Source organism: Bos indicus, chromosome 29, assembly GCF_029378745.1.
Source record: "Bos indicus isolate NIAB-ARS_2022 breed Sahiwal x Tharparkar chromosome 29, NIAB-ARS_B.indTharparkar_mat_pri_1.0, whole genome shotgun sequence".
NCBI lineage: Eukaryota > Metazoa > Chordata > Mammalia > Artiodactyla > Bovidae > Bos > Bos indicus.
Window position 1 is genome coordinate 43,747,223 of NC_091788.1, and position 11,096 is coordinate 43,758,318.

Here is an 11,096-nt window from a genome sequence, read left to right on the forward strand (position 1 = left end):
CAGTAAAATCCCAAGCTCATCCGAGTTTACAATCTGCGGAGTCCCTGGCCTCGGCTTCCTCACTTATTCTGGACTTAAGCACTAACGTAAAGAACCAAACTCTTGGACAAAGTCATTCATTAAACTACAAATATTTATTGAGCACCTACTACATGTCAGTTATGCTAAGCACATGTGAGCGTCAATTTTCTTATTGGCAAAATGAAAAATGGTGCTTCTCAACAGAGAGACAATGGGCATCTTGGGCGGAACAATTCTTTGTGCAAGTCTGTCCAATGACCTCTAGACGACAGGGGCTCTGCCTTGAAATTGGAACAACTCACTGACAGCCCTACACATTTCCTCAGGGGCATTTCCACCCTGGATGAAGAATCCCCAGCCTACCCTCTACGATTGATTTCGGAAGCCAGGGAATGAGGGGAAGCCCTAACACGGGCAGATTTAGGATGACGCCTTTCAAGGCCCAAGACAGCAGGATCTGGATCCTGTTTCCGCGGAACAAAGCCCTACGGTAGCCCCAGGGTGACGTCAACGGCCTTGGGGCTCTCGGTTCTGACTCCAGAACTCCGACTCCCTCTTCAGCTAAGACACAGCACCGGAACTTCAGGTTTCCGTTCCAGTCGGGCTTGGGGGTCCCAGAAGGGCGGTGCTCTGGTCACCCAGGAACTGGGGATGCGAAGAGTAAACGCGAACGGCCACCCAGAAGCGCCCGCCCCCCGCAGGCTAGAAGGATTGTGCATCCCAGCACCTCCCGGCGCCTTCGCGGTCACGTGGGAGCGAGGGCGGGACCAATCGAGGAGCCAGCCAATAGGCTGTGCTGTCCGTGGGCGTGACAGCCAATAGGAGCAGGGAAAGGGGTCCCGGGATACGAAGAAACGGCGGCCGGGAGGGGGCTACCGGGACATGGGGCTTCTGACCATACTGAAGAAGATGAAGCAGAAAGAGCGGGAGCTGCGACTGCTCATGCTGTATCCTTCCTGACGCCGGAGCCGGAGCCGCGAGGGTAGCGGGGGTGCGGTGGGGAGCCCGCCGACCGGGCAGTGTCAGGCGCCCCCTACCGGGCGCTGCCTGTACGGCCGGCCGGCCTGTACCAACTGCCCATTGTGCGTCACGCTCGTGGGCCCTACCATCGCTTTTGGCGGGGGGGAGCCGGGAGGAGGCCGTACCACCGGCTCGACGCGGTCGGGGGGGCCTCGTTTCCAAGGTGTGGGCGTTACGGCGCGGCGGCCGGACCAGGTGTCCCGATATAAGGGAAGGCGGGGCTGGTGACTCGAACGCTACCACCCGTCGGCCCGAGCGTGGGGCCGCCGTCCTCCCCCGACCTGGGCGCCTCCTCCCCTAGTTGGAGGGTGCCAGGCCTCGGCCCCGCCCTCAGGGTCGGCCTCTCGGGGGCGTGCGGGCCCCGCCCTACTCTCCCGGTAGAGGGCGGAGGAGCAGGGGCGCCGTCTGCGGTCGCTAGGTTCGCGTGGGTCCGACTGTCCATCTCTTTGCTGTCTCACGGCCAGTCGGGGTCCCCGCGGTTGACGGCTTGTAGGCCCGAGGGCCTTGCCGACTTTCTGAGTCTCGCTCGCAGGCGTGCACATCCGTTCTCCCCCTCCGTGCCAGGCTGGGGCCGGGTGGGGGGCAAGCTGAGATCCAAGAGCTGGGCCGGCCTCACCCCCGGCAGAGAGGAGACATTTATGTGCACAAATAACTTAGTAATATTTACATCATGTCTGTTTTTAAGAACTGTGAGACAGGCACAGAGAATTCATTCATCCAATAAACATTTATTGAGCTAAGCGTCTGCCTGCAATGCGGGAGACCTGGGTTCGATTCCTGGGTTGGGAAGATCCCCTGGCGAAGGAAATGGCAATCCACTCCAGCACTCTTGCCTGGAAAATCCCATGGACGGAGGAGCCTGATAGGCTACAGTCCATGGGGTCGCAAAGAGTCGGACACGACTGAGCGACTTCACTTCACTGTTACGTGCTAAGTTCTGTCCTGGGCGGCTAGGGAAAAGAGCAAAACAAAACAAAAATCCTACCTTCGGACATTTTGTGTGATACTGAGGGAAGAAAATGTTAACAAAGTTAATCCTGCATAAATACGGTGGTCAAAGAAGACCATACTGAGAAAGTGACAGTTGAATCTAGACAGGTGAGGGATGAATTATGTAGAGATCTGGGGGGGAAATGTTTAAGCAAAGGGAACAGCAAGTGTAAAGGTCTCCGAGGAGGAAGCCGACTGGTGTGTTCAAAGGACTGTCAGGGAGGGAAGTGTGAGCTGAGGGAGTGAGAACAGTGGAAGGCTAGGTCAGATGGAAGAGGTATTTCAGGTGGGACCTTTAGTTCTGAACTTTTCCTCTGTTTGTTTATTTTTGTGGATTTTTTTTTTTTTAATGAGGACCATTTTTAAAGTCTTTATTGAATGTGTTACAGTATTTCTTCTGTTTTATATTGTTTGTTTTTTGGCTCTGAGTCCTGTGGGATCATAGCTCCCTGACCAGGGATTGAACCCACAGCCCCTGAATTGGAAAGTGAAGTCTTAACCGCTAGACCACCAGGGAAGTCCCATATTTTTGTTATTTTTTTTCAATTAAAAATTTTTTTGCATTTTAATTTAATTTTATTTTGCATTAAATTTAAATATTTTAATTTTAATTTTAATTTTTATTTTGCAATTGATTTTCGGGCTTCCCAGGTAGTGCAAGTGGTAAAGAATCTGCTAATGCAGGAGACGAAATGGACGGGTGTTCAGTCCCTACGTGGGAAGATCCCCTGGACAGGAAATGGCAACCCCTCCCAGTATCCTTGCCTGGGAAATCCTACGGACAGAGAAACCTGGCGGGCTACAGTTCATAGAGTTGCAAAGAGTCAGACGTGACTAAGCACACACATGCACATTGTTAATTTACAATATTGTGTTAGTTTCAGGTGTATAGCAGAGTGTTTTGGTTATGTATATATTTACACACATTCTTTTTCCATCCGTTTTTTGAGATGGTTGGATGGCATCACTGACTGGATGGACATGAGTTTGAGTAAGCTCCAGGAGTTGGTGATGGACAGGGAAGCTTGGTGTGCTGCAGTCCATGAGGTCACAAAGAGTCAGACACAACTGAGCGACTGAACTGATTGTTTTTGAGGTTCTTTTCCCGTGTAGGTTATTACGGAATACTGAGTAGTTCCCCGTACTATACAGTAGGGGATGTTTGCTTTAATGAGAAGTGCAGACAGAAAGTGAGAGCTGAGACTAGTTAGGCCACTGCAGTAACACATGTAAGGTAGGATGGTAGCTTGGATCAGGGTGGAAGCAGTGACAGACGTTGATTTAAATCTTGATAGTAAGACCAGCAGCAGTTGCTGCTGGATTGGCCGTGAGCGTTAGGAGAAGAATGGTGTCAAGCGTGGGTCCTAGCGATAGGATGAGTGAGGAGCCACTTGCTGACAGGTATTATAGAAGCGGGTGGGGAACACGTTCAGGGGGAAGATGAGAGCTCAGACTGGTCCTGTAGGATGCTGCTGAGACATCCTAGAAATGTCACCCTGGCAGCTGGATATAGAGACCAATGTCCAGGGGAGCAGCCGGGTGGGACGTACGAATTTCAGAGTCATCAGCATAAAGATGGTATTTGAAGCCATAATTCTGGATGAGACCACTGAGAGAGTGTGTGTGGACAGGGAAGAGAACCTAGGGCCGAGCTCAGATCAAAAGGTCAGGGCGATGAGGAAGGGTGAACAGGGAAGTCAGGAGAGCCAGGCAAGCCCGTGTCCTGGAGTGAAGGAGGGGGCTGGCCAGGAGCAGGAGGAAGAGGGCTGAGGACTACCCAGTCAGTGGAGAGCAAGGCGTCTCTAAGGACTGACCTTGGCCAGAGCAGTCTCGGGGAAGCAGTGGGAGCAGAGGTCTTACGGGTTCACAGAGGAGCAGGAAGACAGAAACTGGAGAGGGTGAGTATGGACAACAGTTCTGAGATTTGCTATAAAGGGAACGAAATAAAGGAAAACGTCAGGGGGAGAGGGGTCAAGAGAGGGTGTTGTTCGCTTCTTCTTGGTGGGAGAGACGTCCACTCATCAGCTGATGAAAATGATCCAGTGGAGAAGGAAGCAGGATGATGGAGCTGGGGTGGGGGGCGATGAGGAGAGCAATCAGCCACCAGTGATCAGGGACTAAAGCCGGGTCTCGGGAGAGATCCTCTCACCCCCATCCCCCCAGTCCCAGCTGTAAGCCCCCTTGGGTATTAGAAGGAAAAAGGAGGGTGGTTTTCTCCAGCTGGTGAACTTACCCATTTGTTTGCACACTCAGCAGCAAAGGGTTTGGAATATTCCAGAAACAAAAGGGCAAGGGTGGCTGCCTCCAAATACTTGCTCCCTGGAATGCTCTTCTTCCCCTAGTCCTTCAAAAAGCCGGCTCCTTGCAGTCTGGGCCTCAGTCCAGCTGTCTCACACTGGAGTGGAAGCCGCACAGGGCAGGGACCGTGATTCCAGGGCACCCCCAGTGCCAGAGGTATTCTGGAGCAGTGTAGGCCTTAAGCATGGGGTTGGCCAATAAGTTCATCAGGTTTTTCTGTAACATCTGTGGCGAAACCGAAGGGACTTTTTGGCCAACAGTACATTTTTATTTTTTGTATTTGGCTGTGCTGGGTCTTCGTTGCCGCACAGGCTTTTCTCTAGTTGTGGTGAGTGGGGGCTACTCTCTAGCTGTGGTGTGCAGGCTTCTCCTGGTGGCGGCTTCTCTTGTGAAGCAGGGGCTCTAGGGCCTGCTTCTACGAGTTTTAGGAGTTGCGGCTCCTGGTCTAGAGCACAGGCTTAGTGGTTGTGCACGGGCTTAGTTGCTTCTTGGCATGTGGAATCTTCCCAGACCCGGGATCGAACTCGAGTTTCCGGCATTGGCAGGTGGAATCTTTACCACTGAGCAACCAGGGTAGCCTAGCCAACAGTATATGTTGTGGGATGAATTATGAGCATCTGGTTAGAAGATGATACATTTTCACATTTATCATGTAGGTCAGGCAGGTACTCAACATACTTTGATATGTGGTCAGAGAGGGGCCCTGGGATGGTGTCACCAGCCCGCAGAGCCTGGGGACTTCTCCTTAACCTGGCGCACCCCCAGGGGCCTGGACAATGCTGGCAAGACGACCATCCTCAAGAAGTTCAACGGTGAAGACATCGACACCATCTCCCCCACACTGGGCTTCAACATCAAGACCTTGGAGCACCGAGGGTAAGCGGGGTCCCCGAGGGCGGGCCTGCCCAGCACAGGGCAGGGAGGGCGGGCGGGGGCCGGACTGACCCTGCAGCCCCCACTGCCCTGTCCAGATTCAAGCTGAACATTTGGGATGTGGGCGGCCAGAAGTCCCTGCGGTCCTACTGGCGGAACTACTTTGAGAGCACCGACGGCCTCATCTGGGTGGTGGACAGCGCCGACCGCCAACGCATGCAGGACTGCCAGCGGGAGCTCCAGAACCTGTTGGTGGAGGAGGTAGGCAGGGGGCTCCCCCAGTGCCTGTGTCCTGGTGCTTCATGCACCTTTGTGGGTGTGTGAACACTGTCCTCAGCCGATTCCCTGTGGGGTCCATGATCCCAGGGGGACACTCAGTTGGGGTCTGTTCCCTCACCCAGCCCTCACCACGTGTCCAGCACCCTTGGGGAGGCAGAGACAACCAGTACACCCTCCCCAGGGAGGCTGACAGTGCCATGAGCAGAACACGGATCCACGTGGTCTTAGATGTGGGTCCACATCCCTGCAGTGTCACTGCTTCACCACCCTGAGCTTCAGTTTCTGCACCTTGAGTCAGGCTTTGGGGAGGATGACTTGAGGCTGGTGTGTGAAGCTTTGGCAGGCAGTGGAGCCTGCCTCAGGCGTTGGACTGTTTGCTTTGTGACCTTAGGCAAGGCACTTAGTTTCTCTGAATTGCCACTGCATCTCTCAGATGGGCATTATATTAATAATTACGGTGATCTTAAAATGTACTGTCTGAGCCAAAATGCTCTTCTTTAAATAAAATTTTAGATTTATAGAAAAGTTGCAAAGATAGTGAAAAGTTACCCATGTATCTTTCACCTGGTTTCCCTTAATATGAACATCTTACAGAACTGCCAAACACTTGTTAAAACTATTTAATAAGAAATTAACAAGTTACTGTTAACTGAACTACAGGTTTTGTTTGGATTGCACCAGTTTCTCCATTAATGTCCTTTCTGTGTTCCAGGGTTTAATCCAGGTTACTCCACTGCATTTAGCTGAAATTCAGGACACTTTTGAGAGTTAAAGAGGGAGTTGTTAATAATTATTTAGGGACAATAGGCCTAAATAGCAGTCAAGCAGGTCCAGTGAGATCCTGGCTGTTGAATGTTCAGCCCTGGCCTGGCACCTCAAGGGCCTTGTTAAGGGGTAGAGCCGCCATCCACATGGAGGGACTCCCGGTCACAAACACACAGAGGGAAGTAACTGGAATCACAGGCAGAGAGGAAGGTCTGTCAGGGTAATGGGACAGTTAGGGGACTGTGTGAACTTGGAGGAGGGGAAGCTCATTGCCCTCAGCCCCCACAGCCCCTGGGATAGTCGCGTTCTTTTTGATGTCAGGTCATCAGGTCACAGCAATCTAGAAGCAGAGGCTTGAGGATCATCTTGTCCATCACCCCCTCCCCTTGTCCATCACCCCCTCCCCTTGTCCATAACCCCTCCCCTTTGTCCATCACCCCCTCCCCTTGTCCATCATCCCCTCCCATTTATAGAAGAGGAATCTGATGCACAGAGAAGAGAGGTGCCCACTGGGTGTGACTGTGCTGGAAGCAGGGTCTCAGGCCAGCCCACAGCTCCCTCCAGCCCATAATGGCTGGACAGGAAGGCTGTGTTCACACTGCCCGCACTAATGGTGTCTTTGCAACCACCATGGGACCTTGCTCTAATCTTCCAGACTGCTCTCTGACCCCAGCTGCTCTGGGTGATTAGCGCAGGGGCTGGGCTGCCCTCTGAGCCTCCACCCCGCCTCCCCTTACTCTCTGTTTCTCTTCTCTAGCGCCTGGCCGGAGCGACCCTCCTCATCTTTGCCAACAAGCAAGACCTGCCCGGAGCACTGTCCTCTAACGCCATCCGCGAGGTGAGTCCAGGCCTTGGCACAAGCTCACAGAGGAAAAGGGGCATGTGATTCTTTGTTCATTTATTTAGAAAGCATTTATTAGCCCCTGCTGTGTGTATTCAGGGTACTGGAGATTCAGTGATAGAAGACGGAGTTGTGCTCCACAGCCTGGGGGACAGCAGATCTGCAAGTAGATTATCCCGGGGATAACAGTAACCAACAGGCAGTGGGCGCTTTTTCTGTGCTAGGCTTTTTGCATGGATTAACTTACTCAGTTCTCACAGCAACCTCCTGAGGTAGGAACTATTATCATCATTCTACAGATAGTGAAGGAGGCTTAGAGAGGTTAGGTAAGTCCCCCAGGGTCACACAGCCAGGAAGCAGACAAGCCAGGATTTAAACACAGGCCTATGTGACCGCAGGTTACATCTTCATCTGACTCTGAAGCTTGAATACCAGAATGAGAAAGAGTGGGGTTAGAATCTAGGTTCTGCCACTGATTAGCTGTGTGACTTTAGGCAGGCTGCTTAACCTCTCTGAGGTTTTCTCCTCAGTAAAATGGCAAACACATCCCTGGCTTAGGGGACCATGGGGCGAATGGATAAGAGGACATTTGTAGGGCCCATTGCACAATGTCAGGGGCCCTTGTTGCAATCTTATTATAAGGGGTAGTGCTGGCATGGTGGTGACAGAGAGCCCGGGTGCCCTGGGAGGCCAGCAGATCTTCACCAGGGGCCAGGGGAGGCTTCCCAAAGCAGGCCCTTGATGGGGGCTTGGATTTCCCCTGGGCCAGGGGAGGGAAGGGGCTGAGGGTGGGCAGGGCCTGTGGTCCCCAGGGCCCACCATCACCTTCCGCCCTCCCAGGCCCTGGAGCTGGACTCCATCCGTAGCCACCACTGGTGCATCCAGGGCTGCAGTGCCGTCACCGGGGAGAACCTGCTGCCTGGCATCGACTGGCTCCTGGATGACATCTCCAGCCGCATCTTCATGGCCGACTGAGCCGCTTCTGATGCCCCCCTACTCAGCTCACAGTCTAGGCACCCCCCACCCCGCCACCAAGCACCATCCCTGGAAGGGTGGGAGTCCGCCAGCCCAACTAACAGCCCCCGCCCCCCTCCATACCCTGCTGCTGCTACTGCTGCCCACTGCTGCTCTGTGGCCAGCCGGCTCCCGAGGCGGGAGGCCTGTCACCCTGGCTGTCCCCCTGGCTCCTGACCTGGCCCACCTGCAGCTGCGGGACCAGGAAGAGAGGGCTGTGGCTGGGAGGGGGCTGCCTCTGCTGCTATCGAGGCTGTGGGCCTCACCATTTGCTCAGCTGTGAGAATAAATTGTTCCCCGCTCCCATTCCTGGCTGAGTCATTTGTTGATTCTACAGCCCTGCAGGGTGCCTAGAGCCCACAGCCCAGTGGGAGACAAAAAAGACAACATTTCAGTCAGAGGATCAACTGTCACTGTGTCAAGGGAGTGGCAGAGAATTACAGAAGCACGGGACAGGGCATTGGAATTCCATTTGGAAGAGTTCAGGTGGGCTTCCCAGAGGAGGTGACATGAAAGCTGAGAGTAAAGGATGAGTAGAAGTTTTCCGGCCAGAGGAGGGGAAGGACAGTTTACTGGAGCAACTGCTACCCTCAGAGGTATGAATGAGAAAAAGGAAGGCACCCCAACATCAGGGCTCTCAGCTTGTCAAACGGAACAGGGGCTGAATCTCAGCTCCCAGCTTCCCACTGGCAGCCAGGAGTCTGTGCGCAGTGGGCAGCCTACACGGCTGTGTGACGCAGCGCTGGTTCACGCAGAGGGACTCACAGGACAGAGGCCTGAAGAGCAAGGGCTCTTGGGAAACGGGGGGTGATGACTCCGGTGTAGGAGGGTGTGGACATCAGGCCGGTTAGCTAACTGAGAACAGGGCTGGGAAGGGACCTTCTCTGAAGGCTAACGGGCACTCTTTGAGGCAAGGGCCAGAGTGGGAAAGGATGGGAACCAGGGAGACCCAGAGCCCCCATCCAGGTGGCAGGATAAATGGATATTTGGACAGGGTGCCCTGCTTGTAGTCCTTCCAGTAGGGGCTTCCTCTGCAGGGCTCTGTTTGAAGCACTTCTCACTTACCATCACATTGAATTATAAGCCCAACCATATATGTCCCCATTTATGTAGGAACAAAGCCTCCAGGAGGTCATGTGACTTACTTAAACCGCCCCCCGCTAGGAAGTAGTGGGGCTGGGGTTGGAACCCAGCACGCTGAGCCCCCACACCCTGCTCGCCATTTTGCTTTTGTTTCTGTGCTCAGAATTCCAGTGCCAGATGGAATTTGGCATAACATGTTTATGAGGGAAGGTGAGTTTTCCTAAGGGACAGGTGAGCAAAAGACAGATTCACTGCTCCAGGAGCCCTCCCTGGAGGGTGGAGACCTCCGCAAATCTGCACTCTGTTAGGATGGAAGAAGAGAAATGGATTTTGGGTGGACAACCTTAAAATATAAACTTGTCGGGACACTCCTGGTGGTCCAGTGGTTAAGAATCTGCCTTCCAGTGCAGAGGACGCGGGTTCGATCCCTGTTTGGGGAACATGCTGTGAGGCAACTAAGCCCGGGTGCTATAACTACTGAGCCCTCGCACCTCGATGACGACTCCATGTGGCAAATAAAGACCTGACGCTGCCAAATAAAATAAGAAAATCAGTATTTTTTTTAAGAGTATAAACTGTCCATCACCATAGAAATTGAGAACCACCTGCCGTGTCTTCTGTGCAAGATAGACACCATGTCCCAGGCTCTCATCCCTATGGGGAGCAGACATATCCAGTCTCCAGAGCCGAACCCTGGCTCTGCCACTCACTGATTGATGAAGAGCTAGTTGCTTAACCTGTCTCTGCCTTGGGGTCCCCACCTGGGTTGAAAACAGTGTCACCTACTTCCTAGGGTTGGGAGGAGAATCAGATGGGTGGGTTGCCTTGTGCGTCGTATGCACTATAGGTCAGCTATAATTATTTTTATTTGAACCAGTAGGAGTTCAAGCAGATCCAATGTGAATTCAGACATCCACTGATCTGGGTGAGTCAACCCAGTGTTCAAGCCCTCCTAGGGGCTCTTAGTAAGCAGCATGCTTTCATTCAAAGGTGAATTATACATGGTTAATGACAAATATTTCCCAGGCAAGGATACTGGGGTGGGTTGCCATGCCTTTCTCCAGAGGATCTTCCTGACCAGGGATTGAACCTGGTCTCCCACATTTCGGGCAGATTCTTTACCATCTGAGCCATCAGGGAAGTCCAGAGACAAATAAGAAAAATAACAAGGTTATAGTCATCACAAGTCCTCTGAATGTGAAGGATGAGCTGCAGCAGAAAGTCTGCATCACATGGTCAAGCCAACCGAGTGGGAATGTGGGGAGCAGACCCCCTGCCCTGCCCCTGTGCATTTGCAGCTTTTCCTTCTCCTCTGCCTTCTGAAAAGGCTCTTCTGTTCACTTCTACCAGTGACGGAACTCCTAATGAAAGGAGAAAGGCCAGAGGCTAAACTGACCTAGGTGGGAAAGGTCTTAGATAAAGAAGGCAGAAATGGGAGAATGCGGAGCCACTGGGCAAGGGAGAGGAGGGAATGATGGGAGAGAAGGGGACTTGAAGCCAGGGCCCTGCCAAGAGAACTCTGAAAACCAGGTGTGCATGTCTGTTAATTGCTCAGTCCTGTCTTGACTCTCTGCGACCCTATGGACTGTAGCCCACCAGGCTCTTCTGTCCATGGGATTCTTGAGGCAAGAATACTGGAGTGGGGAGCCATTCCCTTCTCCAGGGGTCTTCCCAACCAAGAAAGGGGTCTTCAGAGGAGCCCTGTGTATGCTGTAAGAGGGGACACACCCCATCCCAGCCTCCTCACGAACACCTCTGGATGAACTACCCTGTTTCCACCGCTGCCAAGAGTCTGGTTTGGGAGTTTGCTTTGTGTTTCTGAAGTTACAGCACCCACTCATCTGAGTTCCAGTAAGAAGAGTGGCCTCCCCTGCTACTCCATTTAGGCTTCCAGCGTGGTGGTGGTGGGATC

At 53.1% G+C, this 11,096-nt stretch overlaps 1 protein-coding gene across 2 annotated transcripts; it reads left to right on the forward strand.

The window, feature by feature from the left end:
- Positions 1-554: 554 nt before the first annotated feature.
- Positions 555-8,407, forward strand: ARL2 (ARF like GTPase 2). Of its 2 annotated transcripts, none has more exons than XM_019954806.2 (5): positions 555-968; positions 5,095-5,205; positions 5,301-5,463; positions 7,004-7,084; positions 7,928-8,407. In XM_019954806.2, exons 1-5 carry the CDS (start codon positions 904-906, stop codon positions 8,060-8,062), a joined length of 555 nt encoding a protein of 184 aa, XP_019810365.1. In that variant the 5' UTR covers positions 555-903; the 3' UTR covers positions 8,063-8,407. The 2 variants fall into 2 exon arrangements, with proteins under 2 accessions (XP_019810365.1, XP_070639327.1); XM_070783226.1 differs by lacking the exon at positions 555-968 and adding an exon at positions 2,687-2,786.
- The last annotated feature ends 2,689 nt before the right edge of the window (positions 8,408-11,096 follow it).